Source organism: Vanacampus margaritifer, chromosome 3, assembly GCF_051991255.1.
Source record: "Vanacampus margaritifer isolate UIUO_Vmar chromosome 3, RoL_Vmar_1.0, whole genome shotgun sequence".
Classification (NCBI taxonomy): Eukaryota; Metazoa; Chordata; class Actinopteri; order Syngnathiformes; family Syngnathidae; genus Vanacampus; species Vanacampus margaritifer.
Genome location: NC_135434.1, coordinates 6156362 through 6179113, shown reverse-complemented (window position 1 = coordinate 6179113; position 22752 = coordinate 6156362). Strand labels below are relative to the sequence as shown.

At 38.3% G+C, this 22752-nt stretch overlaps 1 protein-coding gene and 1 non-coding gene across 6 annotated transcripts in view; both read right to left on the bottom strand.

Annotated features, from left to right (window-relative positions):
* mctp1a (multiple C2 domains, transmembrane 1a) overlaps window positions 1-22029 on the bottom strand; it is a 119355-nt gene extending 97326 nt beyond the window's left edge. The window contains exons 1-2 of one of the 5 annotated variants that reach the window (XM_077560874.1): window positions 21926-22029; window positions 5322-5929 (exon numbers count right to left, since the gene is read on the bottom strand). In XM_077560874.1, the coding sequence (XP_077417000.1) occupies window positions 5322-5843 (522 nt within the window). In that variant the 5' untranslated portion in view covers window positions 5844-5929; window positions 21926-22029. Of the gene's footprint in view, window positions 1-5321; window positions 6104-21925 lie in introns of those variants that run through there. The other 4 variants (XR_013293393.1, XM_077560875.1, XM_077560873.1 and 1 more) reach the window with 4 other exon arrangements.
* Window positions 22030-22441: 412 nt separating this feature from the next.
* Window positions 22442-22515, bottom strand: trnai-aau (transfer RNA isoleucine (anticodon AAU)). Its single transcript has one exon. It is a non-coding gene; the product is annotated as a tRNA-Ile (tRNA).
* Window positions 22516-22752: the final 237 nt, after the last annotated feature.

The following is a 22752-nucleotide window of genomic DNA, read 5'->3' as shown; positions in this document are numbered from 1 at the left end:
TCCATATTATTATTACTTCAGGGAGCCTCATTTGCAAATATTCAATATCCACTCACGGAACAGGAAGCCAGGTCCACATTGAGTTGCAAATGATACATGATTAGCATGCAGCCTTTGGTCACTAGCGTTCAGCTCCACATTCTAGTCTGCATGGACCTGTTCTGCCTTTCATCGCAACTGTAAAAGCTTCCGTGCAGAGCTCACTTGCACTGCTCAATTTCAATCGGGTTGACGGTGGAGGCCAGCCAAATCAATGTGGAATTCGATCAAGCGACATTCATTACATCTTGAAGCACCGGGAGAGAAATGACTGCTTGGAAGTAACCAGCAGAGGGCGCCATTCAGACAGATCCAAATTAGTGTTAGTGTTCTTCTTGACCGATTCCAGTCGTTTAAATTTTAAACTGTTCAGCTCATTTACATTTTTTTTAAATACATTTTCAAAAAAAAAACCACAACATTATTATTATTATTTTTTAATTAAATGGAATGGACTGCTATTTAAATACTGTTTCTTTTTTTTTAGCTATTACAAGTGCTACTACTACTACTATTGCTACAAGTACTACATGCGTCTTTCCACCTTGCAAGAGTCAGCAGTACCATTCAAAATTTCCGCGGGAATTGTTCTAGTTTTTGTATCATATCTCTTGGCAGCGTCCAGCCCAGAGAAGCATTTTGGGATCGTCTCAGCAATTGCTTTTCAGTTTTGCTAATCAATGTGTTTATCAAGAAAGGCTGCATTATATGTCATTTCTGTGTGAGGATTTTGAGCCGTTTTGACATGTCAATGTTTTCTTTTGTTGGAGCAAATCTTTCATATCTGATTGTTATGCGGACAGTTATGCTGTAAAACGATCGATCCCCGCAATAGGGCGGCTTCTCCTCGTCTCTCATTGATCTCTATCTGTTCTCTCATTACTCCGACTGGCATGTCTGCCCCAGGTTTCAGCCTTTCTAACGGTATATTGTCTGCGTTTGACAGTAGTGTGATAAGGGAAAGTGCAAAAATGCCCTTGTGTGCAATCATTCACATGATTGAAAATTGGACTGATATTCCGGATGACAGAGGCCGAACAGAAGGTCACGGTTTAGTATTCGTACAGATGTCCACTATTTCTCTTCAGGATGCTTTTGTAAAGGGATGAGTGTCTCTATCAGATAGGCTAATGATGGGATCGCAGAAGGTAAATCAGGGAGACAATAGAATAAAGATCATCCCTCAAGGTAAATTGGTGGTAATACATTTTTAGGCTAACAGAGGACAAGGACGAGGTCTACAGTATGTAAGACTATTTTGTTTCCTCGTCTGACAATAAAGTTTTGGGGGAAAAAAACATTACCTAATGATACATAATTACTCAAATTTTGTGACCATAATAAAACAAATTCTTTGCATGTTGTTCACGGATTTTCAGTGCCAAGAAAAAGCCTGCTACACGTGTGGGATGAAGACATCGTCTCCAAATAGTGTTACACATTTAATTCGATTGTCTCGGCCAATTCCATTTGACTCAGACGCCAATCATGTGCATCTCAGTGGCAGCCACCAGTCTCACAGGCTGCAATGAATCTTAATTCTACAAACGCCATCGCGACATCTTTCGAAGGAGACTGTAAGCTGTTGGCAGAAGTTCAAGTTCAGGGGATTTACACCAGCACGCTGCTCACTTCCTGAAATGCCATGCAGGCCGAAATGCCATCCATGTACAGTATGCGAGACAAACTGGATTAGTAGATGGGTGTAGCTTGAAAAGAGAGACTCCATATTTACTTCCATTTTGTGGAAGTGAGCCGTCTCAATACTTTTGCTTACATTAAAGCATGAGGCAATGGTTGTGCGGGGGGGTCACTTGACACAAAAACCCACTTCTCTGCTTCATACAGTATGTGTTGAATATTTCAAAGTGTTCCATCTGATCTGATCTCAACGAAGAAAGAAGCTTTATTTAATCCATCATGACCTACATTTGTGCAACGTTACTCAGTGTGTATTATTTTTGGACATAATGCGAGTTTGTCTTTTATTTTCCCATTGCTTAATATTGCCACTGCTTTGGATGACTTTATATTATTATATTCAAAGGCGCTGCAGTTGAAAAAAAATCCATTGAGGAAGTGCCCTTCAATTCATTACTTTGAACATTAAGTTAAAAAGCAAATAAGAGTGAGTATAGATGATGATGATGATGATGATGATGATGTCGTCCCACATTAGTGCAAGTGCATCGCAATCAATCTGACTGGGTGAAAGTGGAAAGTAGTTAACTTTTGATTGCTTTACAGGATGGCCACAAGAATTAATGCTGAGCTCATTAGGGTTTAGGAGGACTGTTTGTTGTGACAGGAGTCAAGTGGAACGTGGAGCAAGTTGCCTACGTTTTGATATCAACTGCTTTTAGTAAAATGTACTTCAATATTTAAAAAATACTCAAAATGTTCTCCTTCCTCTTATTGTCATGATAGGTTAAAAGTTCCACATGTGTAGTAACTGTAATTTATTATTAACTCATTTGCTCCCCAAAAACATATAAAAGCGTTTTAGTTTAAATATTGCCATGGTCCCAAAAACGTATTTATACCATTTTTATGTTGTTTTTTTTTTATGCTAGAGTATACAGAAGGCTTTGATGCAGCCTCCAACCTGAAGAAGTCGCTTAAAGCAATGGTAGTTATGACAACAACAAAAAACAGCTGAGTATAAGAGATCAACCAGGGCCATGTTGCAACAACTCCATTTTCCCAGTGTTTTTAACAGGTTTAGGATTAATGATCGAATTTAGCTACATTCTAATGCTAATTACTGCAAAACGGAAACAGGTACAAATATACTTTTTTTTCCTGGTGAAAGAAAAGACTAACCTTTCTTTTGGTAGGTTTCAATGTTTTTATAGCAATAGAACACAATATTCTATGGACCTTGCAAAATGAGTCAAAACTCATTAAAACAACCGGGAGCGAAGGGGGTTGCTTCAGTGAAAATGGCTTAAGGGTTATTTCCAACGTCAGAGTAAAAATACAGTCTTGATACTTCCCATAAAAAATGTCAAGTGAAAACGTTTTTTTTTTTAAATGTTTTCTGCTTTGAACGTCCCCCCATCTATTATCATCCCCTCACTTTTCTTCTATTTACTAACTGAACTGCAAAATATGAAAGTGTCCCTTTTATACATTTTAACGGTGACCGTTGACCACAAACACACCACTACACCTTGCCAACTTCTTTAATATTAATACAATGTCGTAAAAAAAAACACAGACACTGGCCAGTGTGAGCATAATGTATTATTTAACTCAACTGGCATGTGCAGCAATGACGCTGCAAGATCAATGTGAGTTGAAGCCCTCTTCAGTTGAGTGCAAGCGGCTCAGAGAGATTTAATGGCGGCCCAAACTCCAGTATGCAGCAGCAAGTGTACTTAATTGTTAAATCACTTTTGGACAGCGGTCTGGAGGGCGCTGGACGCTTTGGTTGGCGCCAAAAGTGGTGCGATTAAAAAGGCCTTTCGGTAATGAAAATCTGTTATATGGTGAACAAAAACAGAAGGCAACACTTACAGTTGTGACATATAAAGACGCTGATTCGACAACAATACTATTGCAACATTAGAATCGGGTGTTTGACATAAGAATTGGTTCGTTTTGCATACCATATTTTTGGGACTATAAGTCGCTGTGGTGTGTAAGTCGCACCAGTCCAAAATTGCATGATGAAGGCAAACATAAGTCACACTGGACTGGAATATATTTTACACAAATCGAGACCAACAACAGCAGAATCCCGTTTTCCTAATCATTTAGAACTTGACATTTTCGACTATTTTTTAAGCGAGAGAAAGTCCTTACAACCTTAATTCATTCACTGCCATTGACGGCTATAGACGTCAAAAAATCATTGGAACTATTTCTATTAGTTTTTTTAAAAAAAATCCTACAATTTGCTAACAAGAGTATGAAAACCTAGAGAGAACACAAATCGAGACCAACAACAGCAGAATCCCGTTTTCCTAATCATTTAGAACTTGACATTTTCGACTATTTTTTAAGCGAGAGAAAGTCCTTACAACCTTAATTCATTCACTGCCATTGACGGCTATAGACGTCAAAAAATCATTTGAACTATTTCTATTAGTTTTTTTTAAAAAAAAAATCCTACAATTTGCTAACAAGAGTATGAAAACCGAGAGAGAAAAAAAAGAATTGTAAATTTAGAACAAATATAAATCTTGTGATTAATCATTAGTTAACTAGTGAAGTCATGTGATTAATTACAATTTTAAAAAATGATCTAGCCTGATGGGCTTAATTTAAAAAATATATAAAAATGAGGGGCGTTTAATCGTAATTAATCGCATGATAATTTTATATCTGTTATAAATGTACAATAAAAAAATTCTAGGTTTTCATAAAATATTTAATGAAATGAAAAAAATGTTTAACGAAAAGAAATAGTTCACATGAATTTTTGACGTCTATAGTCATCAATGGCAGTGAATGAGCTAACAAGCGAGTCACCTCAGAGCTTGTACTTCAATTTATATGACATTAATCAACGTTTAATTTAGTTAACCATTTGAACCACTTCAACAGTCTCATCTTGGCAATGAAAAGCGTCACTCTCCATTTCCACCGCATCCTTCACAGCTAACTCCAACATTATTGCTACAGCAACTGGCAGGAGTGTCGGTTACGTACATTCGCTGTTACCGCGAATAAGATTGAAAACTTTGATAGATTTGATGCAAACCGTTGTCCTCTCGTCATGTCCGTTCCACAGCAAGTTTGTTTACCAGAGTCACGTCTGCTCATGTACAGTAAGATGGTCTAGTCTAATAAATTTAAAAAACGCCTCAGTAATCTTGTTTCGAGAGATGTTTAGGGACCATTGGAAATCTCAACGCCCCAGGTAACTTCCTGTTTGCCAAATGGTAAATCCCTGCCTTTACAAGCTAGTGCTTTCAAATAGCAGTAGTCATATTCTATTTTCAGTCATGAGGCGGTAGATACTTGATTATATTCCTCAATTAATTTGCCCTTTCGGCTCCAGCATGTCCCAGCATTGGCCTGCAATTCCCAGTAACGCTGCACTGCATCACACGTAGAGGTGTCCCTAATGTTGTGGCCCACTCATGTTACAGTATTATGTGTGTCACTGACGTTGCGGTCACGAGGCCCATACCACGTTACAGCTACGTGAGCAGCGTAAATCATGCATCATCTCGAATTGTGTAATTGCATATTCAGGTCAAATGCAATATGAGCGATAGTGGAAATATCACACGCACGGTGTTGGTTAAGCACCGTGATGGAGTTGTACTCACAGAATCACTTGTCTTGTTCCGCAGCTGCCCCTCTTCCTGCAGGACCACGGCCGGGTCCACCACCAGCTTCTCGAAACACGCCGAGCCCAGCGAGGAGCTTTTCTGCTGGGACGCGACGAGCCGCGAGACGTGGATCTTCGGGCTTCCGTGGGCCGTCAGCTCGGGTTTGCTCCCGGAAGCCGCGCCGAGATGCTGCCCCTCGGATCCTCGGCTGGTCCCGGCCGCCGCCGCGTCGCCGCCGCTGCGCTTGTCCCCAGTCCCGAGAGACAGCGGCGGAGAGGAGCAACGCAGATTGGGCTGCGAGGACGAGAACACTCGGTCCAAGTGCTTCTTTTTCCTCTTGAACATCCACAGCCCGGACTCCTTCTTGGTGCCCTCTGCTCCGCCGCTAGCGCGACGCTCCGAGCCCAGTTTAGGACTGAGCCACGGCTTGGTTTTCTCCTGGAAAGTCTTCCACATCCGCCGCTGGTACGACTCTTGTCCCCTGGACGAGCCTTCATCCTTGGCTGATTTTTGCTCCATGGTGCCCGAGCAGCATCCACCCAGCCTGAAGCGTGTGTGTGTGTGCGCGCGCGCGTGTGTGTGCACTCACAGCGTGCGCTTCGATGCTGATCCGGTTAGGATCAACACACGAGGACGAGGAGGAGGAGGAGGAGGAGGAGGAAGAGGATGATGATGATAGTTGGCTTGTAGTAGAATGCAAGCACCACTTCCTGGAAAAACTCATTCGTCGTATACGGCATTCCGAAAGGCAGCGTTTTATACGGCAACACCCGAGACTGGTCGCCGCAGTCAATCACAAGGCACATATACAGAGACTCGGTCTAAATCTGCGCAGGGGCGGGCTAGACTAAGTTGTGGTATTTTTGGCAGACCCATGCAAGTGAGTGCATCTTAGCACACTTAAAAAAAAAAATTTGCTTTTTTGCACCATTGTGGATGACTTGATTTGCTGCCAATTCAAGTGGCTCCTCTCATTTTTTTTTTTTTTAATGCTCTGCTAGCAAGAGGCTCACTGATCGTCCTGACATAATGGAAGAATAAACTCTGTCCGTGTGTGAATAGTTAATAGTTATAAAAAAATATATTCATAAAGATGATAATAATAATGATGTACTCAATTAATTTATTCCCGCGATGATTCAGTGGTTTCGAAGTTTCACAGCTGCCTGCACCTCGATCAAATTCAAATTACACTACCTGTGTCAATAGTTAGAATTGGTTCAATCAGGGGTAAAGTTTAGTCTACTTTCAGACAGCAAATTGTCAGGTGTGCCGGGCAGATATCAAAACAAATGCCCGGTGAGATTGAAAAGGTATTAATAGAATATAGATTAAATCCAAACAATTCAATTGGATGCTTTGAGTCGTTGCCAAGTGCTTCATCATTTCCTTCACTGAATTTGATTCTATTGAGTTAAGAGTGCAACACAAATGTTTTAACACTTGAGCATTCTAAGCTGCAGGACAGACCATATTAGCGTCAATGCTTAACTGCCAAGCTGTCATATAATGACTCCCTCAGGACTGCGATGTCACTTTTAGTTATTGAATGCATGTTGGTTGCATAACTGACAGCTTTCACTCTCTGAATGTATTTTAGGTTTTTTTTTTTTTTTTTTTTTTAACTTCCCTGAATCATGTACTGTAGTGTGCACTTTCATTCATCCTTGAAGTAGAGATTGCTTGTGGCCGGGGTGTGACACGTTAATATTTATTTATTAGAGGTGGCACCTTGCGATTCGATTCGTACCACGATTCATAGGTCACGATTCGATTCGATATCAATTAACCCAGATACGGATCCATAAATTGATTATTGCGATTTTTTTTAACTCCATTTTAGAAAATACTAATCAGTAAATTTGTACATGAACACTGTAAGATTTGTATGAAAATGTATTTATTTATCTGAAAATTCAGGTTGCAGTCTGTTTCATGTTTGAACAGCACTGACATAAAATATTAAGGCTTAATGTTCCATTAATATAACATTTTTGCATGCTTAATGTGTGAATCCTAACCCTAAGTAAGATGTTTTGTTGAATATTCCCATTAAAAAAAATGATGTTTAACCCTGGAGAACCCAAGAACTCTTTTCTTCTTTGGAAAATTATGAATTATACATTAAACGACTGCTATAAATTCACTGAACACCAAAATATATGTTTTTTCAATGTTTTTTTCAATGTATTCCCTAATTTAGGATTAGGGCGAAATTTGACCCTTTGGGATTTAGGGGGTATCATTTCGAAAAATCAGAATAACAAAAACTGTCAGTAAACTATTTAGAATTTAAGAAAATAATCAATCAAATCAAACAATATAATTTTTTTTATTTTATTTGTTGCATTTCAGCCATCTTGTCATCACCACCACTCTGGCTCATGTCAGTGCAATATTCATCCACTAGATGGCCCCATGCAGGGGTCAGAAGTGGCACTCTGAACTTTTGAAGTTAAATTTGTAAAAAAAAAAAGAAAAAAAAAAGGTCTTTGTTATTTGAGTATCAGAATTTATAGGGGCCAAATTTGACCCCGTGGGTTCTCCAGGGTTAAAAATCGATTCGGCCGCATATCAAATCGATTCGAAAGTTTCGCGCTGTAAAATCGCGATATATTGCCGAATCGATTTTTTCTTACACCCCTAATATTTATATTTCGCAAGAGGCTCTCAGGTGGAATCAATCTGGATTCAATCCGGATTATATGTTTGAAAGCCATGTAAATGAGAGACTTACGTGAAATCATTTGATGTGCTTTAACAAAAAAAAAAAACATTTTCCACCAGAATGATTTTGGAAGACATATTTGATGGCGGTGCCCACTTCCCTTCAAGTGTATCTTGTTTCACTCTTTCACTGTTCTATGTCTGGATGTGCTCCACTCTTCAAATAGGCCAAGCTTTAGTGAACGTTCTCACCCACACGCAGCAGCACACGAAGTGCAGCGCTTTCTCTTTTTCGGAATGCTGCACTGCTGCAATGTGCACGATCACATCATCGGACTTTGCTGCTTGTTCATCATAGCCCGCCATTAACACTTCTGCCTCGCATAGACAAATCCGGTTAACGCTCAGCGCGCGTCTCTCCGCGCGGGTCGTAGCATACGGGATCAAATGAATGATCATCTGACGCGCGGCTGGAGATGACGTACACGTTCAAGGGCTTGTTTGCGGTTTGCTTTTCACATTCTCATTATGCGACACGTCACCCTGGCCTTGACATCATTGAGGGATGATGGAAATGGAAGGAGCGTTATTCAAGCTATGGAACATTGAGTCCTCCTACACAATATAAACGGCATCCAATGCATCCATGGAACTATATAAATCAGCCACCATATTACAGGATTTCCGCAGACATCAGGAAATCTAATTTAATGCTTTTTAATACAATTTTTATTGTAATTTAAAATTAAGTTAAGACCCATGTTGTGCTGCATGTACACACACACAACACACACACACGCATAAATAGCTGTTTATATATTAGGGCTGTCATTTTTTTTATTACAAATTTTAATCGTAATTGCATGATTTCTATAGTTAACTTGCAATTGCACATTATATTACAGTAAGTAATTCATAGTTATTTGAAACACTGAGTTAGATTTATGTTGTGGTAATTTTCTGCCACTAGGGAGCATTAGTGTTTCATGTTGGACGTTGGTGACAGGAACGGTACGTTTTTCTTTTCAAATTCAGAGCAAATGGTTTTTGGAGCATGAAGCAAGGTCATTTTGTTCATTGTATATTAAAACCAGTTCCCGGTCCCCAAAAATACATATATTTTTCTTTAACACATGTATTATTGCTAAATTGTGTTATATACATACGTGTTATATAAAATGGTTGTTTTAATGATTTCTTTCAATTGTAATTAATTGTCCACTTTGTGGGAAATTCTTGAATTGAATATTGTAGTTTTTTTCCCCCCTTGTAACTACCGTTGATGATTTTAAATATTACTTTGCATGTTTTATTATGTATTTAACTGTGTCATGTGTAAGGACCCCAGGAAGAATAGACATTAGTCCCGCAAGGGAATCATGGTTAACTCATTCACTGCCATTGACGGCGAAAGACATCAAAAATTCATTTGAACTATTTCTATTAGTTTAACATTTTTTCCACTTTTGTTAACAAGGGTATGAAAACCTAGGAAAAAAATATTGTACATTTAGAACAGATATAAAATTTGTGATTAATTGTGAGTTAACTAGTGAAGTCATGTGATTAATTACGAAAAAAAAATAATCGCCTGACGCCCCTAATTTTTGATAATCTTTTCTTCTTTCTTTTTTTTTTTTTAAAAAATAAGTAATTTTATTATTATATTTTAAATAATCTTTTCTTTTTTTCCCCCCTTTTTTAAAAGAAAAGTTTATTAAAAACTAGGGGCATCTGGCGATGACATTTTTAAATCATAATTAATCGCATGACTTCATGAGTTAACTCACGATTAATCACAAATTTGATATCTGTTCTAAATGTACAATATTTTTTCCCCCTAGGTTTTCATACTCATGTTAACAAAAGTGGGAAAAATGTTAAACTAATAGAAATAGTTAAAGTGAATTTTTGACGTATATAGCCGTCAATGGCAGTGAATGAGTTAATTGGGGATCCTATTAAATAAACAAATATCCTTTGCACAAAGTTGTATGGGAAATAAAGCATGAACAACAATGTTTTTACAACAATTATATTTACATTTTTAATGCGTCCAGACATCGTATTCTGTGCTTTTTAATGACCCGCGGAAACATTGTATTGCAATATAAAGCAACAACAACCACATCAAATATTAAATTTACATTATTAAATCTTAGTCGTGCAGGTATAAACGATGTCTTGGCTAGTTAGGCTCATTAAAAGAATAAAGTCCCATGAACGACTTTCCTTTGCAATCCAGCAGCTATCTCATCTGCGTGCTGTGTTTCTTTTAAGAATGCATAAATGATCCGCATTAATGGTTTGATCAATAAGCAATAACGCATCTAAACTTTGTTTTCTTTCTCCTGACCACATGAAATTTTACTGACAGCCAGAGGCAAGTCCACCCTGGCTTAAGTAGACGGGGGATTTGAACATGTGAGCGAAACAGCTCTTTATTGACTTTTCTATTGGACAAGAATAACCGACGAATTTGCAGCGTGCATGTTTTTCCTTTTAATCATCCTGCTCCTGCTGGCACAGTATGTATGAGCACACACGCTCAATGTGCTCCTCTAATGACCGCGATTGCTTCAAATTCAATCTCCCCACTAAGACAACTGGACACACAAGGTAAGGGAATAAAAGGTCAGCTTGGTTGGTCCGTCTATTCAATACAAGTTGTGTGCTCATTGAACACATACACTAAAATAATGTCTCACGATTTGATTCGATTCCGATTTTTGGGTCTGCGATTCGATTTTCGATTAAGATTGATTTTTTATTCAAAACGATTTGATTGACGGTGATTTTTGCTTCAATCTATAGATGTGCAAGGAATTGTAATGATCTACTCCAGTCTGACTCGCTAATGCTAATTAGCGCGCTACTCGCGGCACTTTTATCACTCAAAAGAACGGCTCCACACTGCAAAAAACAACAACTTTTAATGGAATAACGTGATTGTGACTTTTTCCTTCTACTCTCTAATGTGGCTACAATTTAACAGTGTATTAGACCGCGTGGAACCACACTGCCCCTAAGTGGCCAAACCGGGTACAACAGGAACAGCGCTCCCAATAAAGGCACACACAGACAAAGGCAAGACAGTATAAAATAATTTAAACAAAATCGATTTTGGGAATATTTAAAATCGATTCTGAATCGTACTAAACAAAAATCGCGATTCTTATGAGAATCGATTTTTTGGGCACACCCCTAAAAATTATGATCTGCTACAGCTAAGGAACACACGCTCAAAGCAAAGACACTTTCCTGGCATTTCACCTTCTCACATGTCCTGTAATAACATCTCATGCGGATTGAATGTGATTTAACTGAAGAGCATGAACCAATACGCAGTGCAGTCAATCATACTTTCACCTGCCACAATATTAGCTAAACCTGCACATCCTACTGAGCGCTCTTTTGAATATTCATGTTAAGCACCACTGAAAATGACAACCACAAGAATATAAATGCTAAATAATGTATAAATCCACAAAACCATTCCTTTTCTATAGCCCTTGTCCCCATTAGGGTTGCGGAAAAGCTAGAGGGGATCCCAAGTCAATCGCAAACAATACTTTAATACATCTATACTCTGTCAATCAAACCCGGGCTCTTCTACTTGAACATGTGTTAAAATAATGTGAAATAATACAACTAAGATTTTATTTATGTCAAGTAAAACTGTAATTACAAATGCATTTTTTTTAAAGCCATTATGAAGAAATTTAGAAAAAGCATGGGTGAAAAGTTGACAACATTGTGGAGCAGTCATGTGTCAGTTTGCTAGAACAATCTACGCACAATGTAAGATATTTTTTTAATGCAATGCAGGGAACTCGTTACATGTGAGATTGTTTATGTGCTTTGGTAGGTGCTCCTGTTTTGGTTAGCAAAGTTCAAATGGGCTCAGCAATTATCAAATGAATGCCCATGTGGGTACAATAACATCTATGATCTAAAATGCTGAACTTTTTCCTGGTGGAGCTGTTCGACGGCCACTATTTGAGGAAAAAGGGGAATATTTGTTATTAAAAAAAAAATCGAATTTTTGCAGATTAATCTAATCTTGTGACCAATGTGTGAACGGCTCAGTGTTAATTGAATTTTATATATTTTCTGATGTATTCCTCAATTAATTTTCTGTTCTGGTTAATCTCATTTAGTGAGAGTGGTGAAAGGCACTTTTTAATTTCACATATTGTGTTTCAAACACAACAGAGTAGAAGATGCTTCTACTACTAGTACTTTGCTGCCTTTTAAATCTTTAATCTTCTTTAATCTGCAGTCACCATTCAATGGTGCACACGCCCACACTTGTACACGCCAAAGTTTATTTGATTACAGCTGATGGGATGATGCAGCGGCCTGGGCCAAACCTCTTTGACTCTTTTTTAACCTCGGATATATATAAGAAAACACAACATGATGTGCACTGGATTTTGACTAGCGATCACGAGGTTATGTAACTTCTGAAAAATGATGAAGAAGTAATCGAAGCGGATTACAACGTGTTCTCATAGGAATTAAACACAAAGTAAAAATGTTAATCGGGAGTAGGCAATATAATAATAATAGGTCATTTACATAATAACTAGGGGTGGGAATCTTTGAATGTCTCACGATTCGATTCGATTCAGATTTTTGAGCCTGCGATTGATTTTCGATTAAGAACGTTTTTTATTCAAAATGATTTGATTGACAATGATTTTTGCTTCAATCTATAGATATGCAAGGAATTGTAATGATCTACTCCAGTCTGGCTCGCTAATGCTAATTAGCACGCTACTCGCTGCACTTTTATCACTCAAAAGAACGGCTCCACGCTGCAAAAAAAACCAAACTTTTATTGGAATAACTTGATCGTGACTTTTTCCTTTTACTCTCTAATGTGGCTACAATTTAACAGTGTATTAGACCGCGTGGAACCACACTGCCACTCAGTGGCCAAACCGGGTACAACATGAACGGCGCTCCAAATAAAAGGCACACACAGACAAAGGCAAGACAGTGTAAAATAATTTAAATGAAATCTATTTTGGGACATTTAAAATCGATTCTGAATCGTACTAAATGAGAATCGTGATTCTTATGAGAATCTATATTTTGGCACACCCCTAATAATAACCATGACATCCAGTTCTCAGCCAATGACACGGTAGAGGTCGAAATATTAGCCAACAGTCTAACCAGCAAGTTTCTGGCAATATTGCTATAATAATATTCAACTTAAATTGTAGACGTGAATCTGAGGTATTCGTGTTTGGCGGTGTCATTTGCTAAATGTAATTCGGTGATGAAATGCTGCACGGGATTACCGTCCGATCCTGCAATGCTGACCTTGACAAGATTTCTGTTAAACGCAAAGATTAGCGTCTGCCGCGTGATGCACTTACTTGATTTCTCGGTGTTGTGCTTGTTTGACGATATTTCCACATGCCACAAGCAAGGCTCGCCGTTGGTCGGGCAGATATTCGCGCCATGGTTGAGGGTTAGCTTACTGCAAAGGTGGAAAAGGGCTATAAAGTGGAAGATCTACCATATGGAACCCCCCCCCCCCCAAATATCTTTACAATAGCCTTTTTATTTGACAATTTATGACTGAAACCTTTTTTAATTAGTAGATTAACACCTTAGCTCTTCACAATAGGTACTCCGGCAAGGCCAATAGTTTTCAGTCTGGATTCGGGTTTGAATTTCCCGCCTTCTCTCTGCGGCTGTGACGTCGAAGAAGGGTATGTGCAGTTTCATTTTTCACCAACAGGTGGCAGTAGCTATTCGAAAAATCGAATATTCTACGTTCAGTTTCAAATGAGCCAATTTTACCGCAGCAAAAAAAAAAATTCTGCGTCTATCATTTTTTAAAGTAGCAGTCTGACTCTAAGGTTGCTCAAAATTCCTAATTCTAAATAAGGTTTGGCGAAAGGACAAATAATTTTCATAACACTGAAGCGGGACACATTTCCATATTATAGCATATGAAAGCGGGTGTGTCAGTGCAGCACACTAAATAGACAATTAATGTAATTAAAGGCTGTCACCAATTGAAACATATCTCGAGTCCCTCACTGCTAATTAGTTCTGCTTGTGTTGAAAGCACAAATGTGAATTATACGCTGCTTCGTCAGCTCGTATTCACATCACACAGCCTGACAAAAAGACAGATTGAACACACTGTCATTAATTAATGAGACCACATTTCTTGGGCAGGTTTACTCGCAATGGATCCCTTTTTACCGTTTGTTGCATATTCGCTGTTGTCTTCTACTGAATTTTTGGCTCCAACGATAAAATTGATGATTAACCTGCAAAAATGGTGTTTTCCTTGATTAGTGCTGCACTACCGAAGACGAGTTGCACATTCAGCATGTTGTCTGGAAGCTCGTCACAGTCTTCCAAGCTACTCTGTCATGGTGTGTCACGGCTCACTGACACGCAAGCATGCTGACAGGCACTTGTGTTACATCATGACTTTGTAGTGTGTATGTTGTTCGGCGAAGTACAGACAGTAAACTCAGCACTAGCACAGAGCTTTACATTGAGTGGATGGCGGGAACAAACCTTTCAGGAGAACATATGACCTTTTTTTTCACAAATTACAGTAATTTATAATGCCGAGGGATAGTATAAATTAGGGGTTGGAATCTTTGACTGTCTCCGATTTTTGAACACATACGCTAAAATAATGTCTCACGATTTGATTCGTTTCCGATTTTTGGGTCTGCGATTCGATTTTCAGAACAATTTTTGATTCAAAAGGATTTGATTGACGAGGATTTCTGCTTCAATTTAGAGATTGTGCAAAGAATGGTCATGATATACGCCAGTCTGACTCGCTAATGCTAACTAGCGCGGCACTTTTATCACTCAAAAGAACGGCTATCCATACAAAACGCTTCAGGAATGTTTACAAAGAAGCATCTTAACATTACTCACCGACATATGCTCTTCCTACGCTGCAAAAAAAAACAACTTTTATTGGAATGACTTGATCGTGACTTTTTCCTTCTACTCTCTAATGTGGCTAAAACTTAACAGTGTATCAGAACGCGTGGAACCACACCGCCCCTAAGTGGCTAAATCGTGTATTACATGACCAGCACGCCCATTAAAAGGCACACACAAACAAAGGCAAGACAGTATAAAATAATTTAAATAAAATAAAAAAAATTGTTTGTTTTTTTAAAGGGCTCGGTCTGCTTCAGAGTGGTAGGAGATTGTAACTGTGCGCATCTCTGTCCGTTCTCCTCGCGAGCAAAAATAATCTAAGTCTCTCGTCTTCCTTCCTTGTTTTTTGTTTATTAAATGTTCTAGGTTGACTGAACCTGACAACAGGAAGCTAAATTATATCCTTCCTATAGAGCAATTCTCCCATCACGTGTGTGACATTCTCACAATTATTTTGTTCTTCCGGGCTTCAAGCTCACAAACACACACGTGACGTCATACACGTGACGCAGCACATTTGCTTCGTTATCTCCGAGAAGGGAAGTGAAAAAGCTAAACTCCAGAACAACAGAATTGTGAGAAGTGGTCTAGAAAATAGATGGCTGGATAACGTTTCAAAAGCAACTCGTACAATCAGGAATCCCCAACGATCAAATGATATTAGTGTGGATGTACAAGGGCTATATTTAAAAACAACCAATTTTATACCACTTTGAATTTCAGAAACAGAATTTCCCCATGGAGATTAAAAAATAATCCGTTCTTTTGACTGTTCTTTAGTCATTAGTCTTTTTTTCATTGAATGCTTAGACGCATGAATGCAAAATATAGCTGAAGCTTTATGCAGTGGAATGCCCGCTTTGTGGAAGCTGCTATGTAATTTACAGCATTTGATTGAGAAGCACCTTCCATGTATAAAGCAAAGCGCAACCGCCGCCTGAAGAAGCAAATGAGATGTGAAATGAAATTGCGCGGGGATGTAAAGCTCTGCTCATAAATGCATAATACTGCTCCTCAGCATCTGGCCTTTCTTGTTTCATTTCATTTCGCCGTTGCTTTGCAATGTTTCTTCACAAAATCGTACTCAAAGATGGCTTGGAGCAAACACTGCTCATAAGAAAGGCGACAAAGAAGCAAGGTTGCTTTGACTGTCGTGTTTTTCTGTGCGGGTGCTGGTTGGTAAATTATGGCGAGGGAAGCATGGACCATAAAAAATGATTGGAAAAAGCAGAGAACGCCGATCCAGGCTATTAACACATGCCGCAAAGGACCTCGGGAGACAGGGTTGCTCAAACTGCATAATATAAGTTAAAATCATGTTTCCATTAATGAAATGGAGATGACCTGAGAAACCACAGTGACATAGCAAGACCAAAGGAAAACATTTTCCAAGAAAAGTGTTCGCTCTAATAATAATAAAGTCTTAATATGATGCCAAAAAGTATGAGTTGGGGATTATTTCACACATTTGAAGGAAATATGTTAAATGTGCCTTTCTCCCTTTTTTGTCAACAAATGCTTCCAAGTCCCTCTCCAAAAATGCTAAAGTATTTTTGGTGAGCCCTAAAACTGATCTTAACAGGCCAGAAGTGCAATAAGTGTAGACAGGAGACGCATAATTGAATTCATTTAGTGCAGCCACAGTTGATGACGGATGTTTGATTGAACATCACTGTCAGGAACGATCAATTCATTATCGTCACATGGTGTGACATATTAATGGAGGCTTAAAAAGGCTGTGAATTTTGTCAGTGTCCTACAGAAGCACACACTGTATTATCATTGAAGACACGCACTGAAAATGTGTGATTAATTTTTAACTCCAAGAGTAATTTTATGCAGGATGTCCATCGACCTGAAGAAAATCTGATTGCTTGAGTTGCTGATCATGTATTCTAAGCCGATCTGATGTCAGTAGCAGTGACAAACTCCAAGTGACATTTACATGCGCTCTGTGATTGCTCATACAAGCAATGTCATTAGCTTTCAGAGAGGTAACTTTTAAAACTGAGGTCACACATTCTGAAGGTTGAATATTTCAACTCAATTTCATAACAGCTGTTAAAAATCATGACCCTACCTAATAAAAATTAAAAAACTAGCTCTCCCTTGAAACACTACTTTGTAGCCCTGAAGCTTCGAAAACCCGAGGACAAATATTCTGACAGCTGAATTTTTCAAATCAGTTTTGTTACAGCTGTCAAAAATTGTGACCCTCCCTGGAAGACAAAAAAAAAGTCATTTGAAACTCTACTTTGAAGCCCTGACTTCTTTAAAACCTGCAGTTTGGCCAGTTAAATAGTTCAACTCAATTATGTAACAGTTGTTAATAATTGTGACACTGCAGTCACATATTCTAACAGCTGTATTTTTCAACGCAATTTTGTTACAGCTGTTAAAATTTTTGACCCTCCCTGGAGGCCAGAAAAAAATCCCTTGAAACTCTACTTTGAAGCCCTGACCTCTTTGAATCACGCGGTCACACATTCTGACACTTGAATTTTTCAACCCAATTTTGCTACAGCTGTTAATAATTGTGACACTGTATGGAGTCTAAACTCTTCCCCGAAACCCTACTTTGAAGCCCTGATGCCCTTAAAACCCGAAGTCACACTTTGACGGATGAATTTTTCAACAAAAATTTGAAACAACTGCTAAACATTTCCATCTGTAGTCATATATTTTGACAGCTGTATTTTTCAACGCAATTTTGTTACAGCTGTTGAAAATTGTGACCCTCCTTGGAGGCCAGAAAAAAATCCCTTGAAACTCTACTTTGAAACCCTGACCTCTTTGAATCTGGTCACACATTCTGACAGTTGAATTTTTCAACTAAATTTTGTAACAGCTGTTAATAATTATGACACTGTATGGAGTCCAAACTCTCCCCCGAAACAATACTTTGAAGCCCTGATGCCCTTAAAACCCGAAGTCACATTTTGACGGCTGAATTTTTCAACTATAATTTGAAACAACTGCTAAAAATTTCCATCTGCAGTCACATATTCTAACAGCTGTATTTTTCAACGCAATTTTGTTACAGCTGTTAAAAATTGTAAACCTCCCTGGAGGCCAGAAAAAAATCCCTTGAAACTCTACTTTGAAGCCCTGACCTCTTTGAATCACGCGGTCACACATTCTGACACTTGAATTTTTCAACCCAATTTTGCTACAGCTGTTAATAATTGTGACACTGTATGGAGTCTAAACTCTCCCCCGAAACCCTACTTTGAAGCCCTGATGCCCTTAAAACCCGAAGTCACACTTTGACGGATGAATTTTTCAACAAAAATTTGAAACAACTGCTAAACATTTCCATCTGCAGTCATATATTTTGACAGCTGTATTTTTCAACGCAATTTTGTTACAGCTGTTGAAAATTGTGACCCTCCTTGGAGGCCAGAAAAAAAATCCCTTGAAACTCTACTTTGAAACGCTGACCTCTTTGAATCTGGTCACACATTCTGACAGTTGAAGTTTTCAACTAAATTTTGTAACAGCTGTTAATAATTATGACACTGTATGGAGTCTAAACTCTCCCCCAAAACCATACTTTGAAGCCCCGATGCCCTAAAAACCCAAAGTCACATTTTGACAGCTGAATTTTTCAAATAAAATGTGAAACAACTGCTAAAAATTTCAATCTGCAGTCACATATTCTGACAGCTGAATTTTGTAACGCAATTTTGATACAGCTGTTAAAAATGGTGACCCTCCCTGGAGGCCAGAATCTTTGAATCCTGCAGTCACACATTCTGACAGATGAATTTTTCAACTCAATTTTGTAACAGCTGTTAATAATTATGACACTGTATGGAGTCCAAACTCTCCCCCGAAACAATACTTTGAAGCCCTGATGCCCTTAAAACCCGAAGTCACATTTTGACGGCTGAATTTTTCAACTATAATTTGAAACAACTGCTAAAAATTTCCATCTGCAGTCACATATTCTAACAGCTGTATTTTTCAACGCAATTTTGTTACAGCTGTTAAAAATTGTAAACCTCCCTGGAGGCCAGAAAAAAATCCCTTGAAACTCTACTTTGAAGCCCTGACCTCTTTGAATCACGCGGTCACACATTCTGACACTTGAATTTTTCAACCCAATTTTGCTACAGCTGTTAATAATTGTGACACTGTATGGAGTCTAAACTCTCCCCCGAAACCCTACTTTGAAGCCCTGATGCCCTTAAAACCCGAAGTCACACTTTGACGGATGAATTTTTCAACAAAAATTTGAAACAACTGCTAAACATTTCCATCTGCAGTCATATATTTTGACAGCTGTATTTTTCAACGCAATTTTGTTACAGCTGTTGAAAATTGTGACCCTCCTTGGAGGCCAGAAAAAAAATCCCTTGAAACTCTACTTTGAAACGCTGACCTCTTTGAATCTGGTCACACATTCTGACAGTTGAAGTTTTCAACTAAATTTTGTAACAGCTGTTAATAATTATGACACTGTATGGAGTCTAAACTCTCCCCCAAAACCATACTTTGAAGCCCCGATGCCCTAAAAACCCAAAGTCACATTTTGACAGCTGAATTTTTCAAATAAAATGTGAAACAACTGCTAAAAATTTCAATCTGCAGTCACATATTCTGACAGCTGAATTTTGTAACGCAATTTTGATACAGCTGTTAAAAATGGTGACCCTCCCTGGAGGCCAGAATCTTTGAATCCTGCAGTCACACATTCTGACAGATGAATTTTTCAACTCAATTTTGTAACAGCTGTTAATAATTGTGACATAACACCAACCTTTCATTGGAAAGTAATGAAACGAAAACCCAGCGACATCTATTGTGGGAATTATGACCATGCATTTCTGCCTTTGTAAATGTAAATGTAGAGTGCATTGTCCACATTGTCATCACTCATCTTTCCAATTGACACGTGGAGAGCACATATTCGTGCGTGTCAAGATGGAAAGAGCAGCTTTCATCACACTCAGTGCATCTGTGACTCAGCTGAGGAAAAACTGTGAAACGAGTGAACCAAACACAAGTTGAGGCTGCTGGAGCAGATAACATGTTTTGCTTAGTTAAAGGTAGGATCTAAATGAGCTGTCAGCCATACGCGCTGAGCAGTACGGATCCTGACAAAACGCTAAATTGGAGAAACAAATAGAGAGGAGCCTTCATTAATTACTGCCATAATTATTTTAATTTTTTTAAGATTATTAAAAATTAAAAGCAAGAGCCGATTAAAATTCTTTATTGTAATTAATCGCATGACTTCACTAGTTAACTCACAATTAATCACAAATTTTACATCTGTTCTAAATGTACAATAAAAAATGTTTAGGTTTTCATACTCTTGTTAACAAAAGTGGGAAAAAATGTTTAACTAATAGAAATAGTTAAAATGATTTTTTTGACGTTTATAGCCGTTAATGGCAGTGAATGAATAAAAAAAAGAAAAGATTATTAATAATTAGGGGCGTCAGGCGATTAAAGTTTTTAATCGTAATTAATCGCATGGCTTCACGAGTTAACTCGCGATTAATCACAAATTTCATATCTGTTCTAGATGTACAATAAAAAAAAATCTAGGTTTTCATACTATTGTTAACGAAAGTGGAAAAAATGTTAAACTAATAGAAATAGTTCAAATGAATTTTGGACGTTTATAGCCGTCAATGGCAGTGAATGAGTTAAGGTGGCACAGCTGGTTAAACAGAACCACCTCAAAGGTGGCTGACAAGTGATGGTGACACCCTGTCATCAGAGAATAAACCTGGATGCACATTAAAGTGGGGGGGGGGGGGGGGGGGGGGTACCACACACATGAGCACAATGGTGCGTTTCACCACTACACGGCCATCACATTTTCCCATGAACACCCCCCCCACACACACACACACACACTTCCTGTCTGCAGCTCGTACAAAAGTGCAGACAGCTGGAAAAGAGACAAAAGCCTCCATCGCTAAAATGCTCCACAAGTTACTGCGCAGACTCGAAGCTTGCAGCGCTACTGAGCAACCCATCCATCACTCCGTTTTAAAAGTAGGATGAATGGGAATGAGATGAGGAGAGCTGATGCATTATTGATACTGGTTGTTAGTGCGGGGGCGTCTGGAGGGTGACAGACGTTCGGGATGGCTTCCTCAAGCCAGACTGTTTACTTAGTAGCAATGAATGCAGTAATTTTGCTTCAAGGGGGTGGGGGGGGGGGGGGGGGTCAAGTTTTACGTCTCTCATCGCACCTTAACTCATTTACAGGTAATGATGGCTACAAACGTCAAAAATTAATTTCAACTATTTCTATTAGTTTAATATTTTTTTCCACTTTTGTTAACAAGAATATGAAAACCTAGAATTTTTTTATTCTACATTTAGAACAGATATGAAATTTAGTTACTAACGAATTTAGTTACGAGTTAACTAGTGAAGTCATGAGATTAAATACGATTAAAAACTTTAATCGCCTGACGCTCAAAATGTTTAATAATATTTTCTTTCCTTTTTTTTTTTAATTCATTCACTGCCGTTGACGGCTATAAACGTCAAAAATTCATTTTAACTATTTCGATTAGTTTAACATTTTTTTCCCCCATTTTTGTTAACAAGAGTATGAAAACCTAGATTTTTTTATTGTACCTAGATTTTTTTATTGTACATTTAGAACAGATATCAAATTTGTGATTAATCGTGAGTTAACTAGTGAAGTCATGCGATTAATTACAATTTTAAAAAAAAAAATCGCTTCTTGCTCCTAATCTTTAACAATCTTTTTTTTAATGAATTTATGGCAGTGAATGAGTAAATAATTATGAAAAGGACTTAGCTAACATTGGTTGCTAGCTAGCAGAGCCATATATAGACTACCTAACAGTTTACTACTTTCTTTAGGTTATGTTTACATGCTCAAATACTTGTAATGTTGAAACTAGTCATTGTTTGCTAAATAGTTAGCTACTGTATTAGCAAGCACAATCCACGGCTTCTTGTAAATAGAAAGTCAAAATATGACAAATTCAACTCACCTAGAGACTCATTGGAGGTATGGCAGCTTCTCACAACACAGGGAGCTATTTGGTAGATTTGTCCCTTGCTCAAGAGGGTGGTGAGTCTTTTGCTTTTGGACACGGACCTCATTCAAATGCACTTGGTCAAAACATTACAGTGAGTGTTAGCAAAACAAGAAAACATGCTATCTTGCCCTTACTTGCCTCTTATTAGCCCAGTGCTTCCTAGCTACTGTGCCGTGGCATTTTAGAGTGCAATGATGAGACGTCCTATTTCTCAGGTGTGCAGCAGGAAATTATACCATTCAACTTTAATACCGCTCTAAAATTGTTTTATGCCGCAAATGTTATTTTTAATCTATTATTTTTTTTATCCCTATTCTTCGGTAAAACTAAACAACAATGTGCTCTTTCACAAGACAGCAGAAGATGTTATTAACTTGTATAGTTATGTGTCGTCCGTCATTCAATATAGAAGATTTCACACTCAGCAGAACAAGGAAGTCCCAAGCGGAAGTATTCTGCGTAAAAGAGTGGCCCGTACGGGTATCGAACCCGCGACCTTGGCGTTATTAGCACCACGCTCTAACCAACTGAGCTAACCGGCCACGTGTGATACAAAAGGAAAATGGTGTTCACCAAATAGTGACAGTAGAGTACAGACTGATTAATTTAAATTAAAAACCAGCTAGCTGTTAAATAGGCGCAAGACCAAAGGTAAACTGCAGTTTACTGTCCGATTATCCATGCCTTGACTTAACTTTCTCCTTAACACACTTGTACAACTCCCAAATCAACTCTCCCTTTTAAAACGTTAATCCTACTTATTTTATTATTACGTGTAA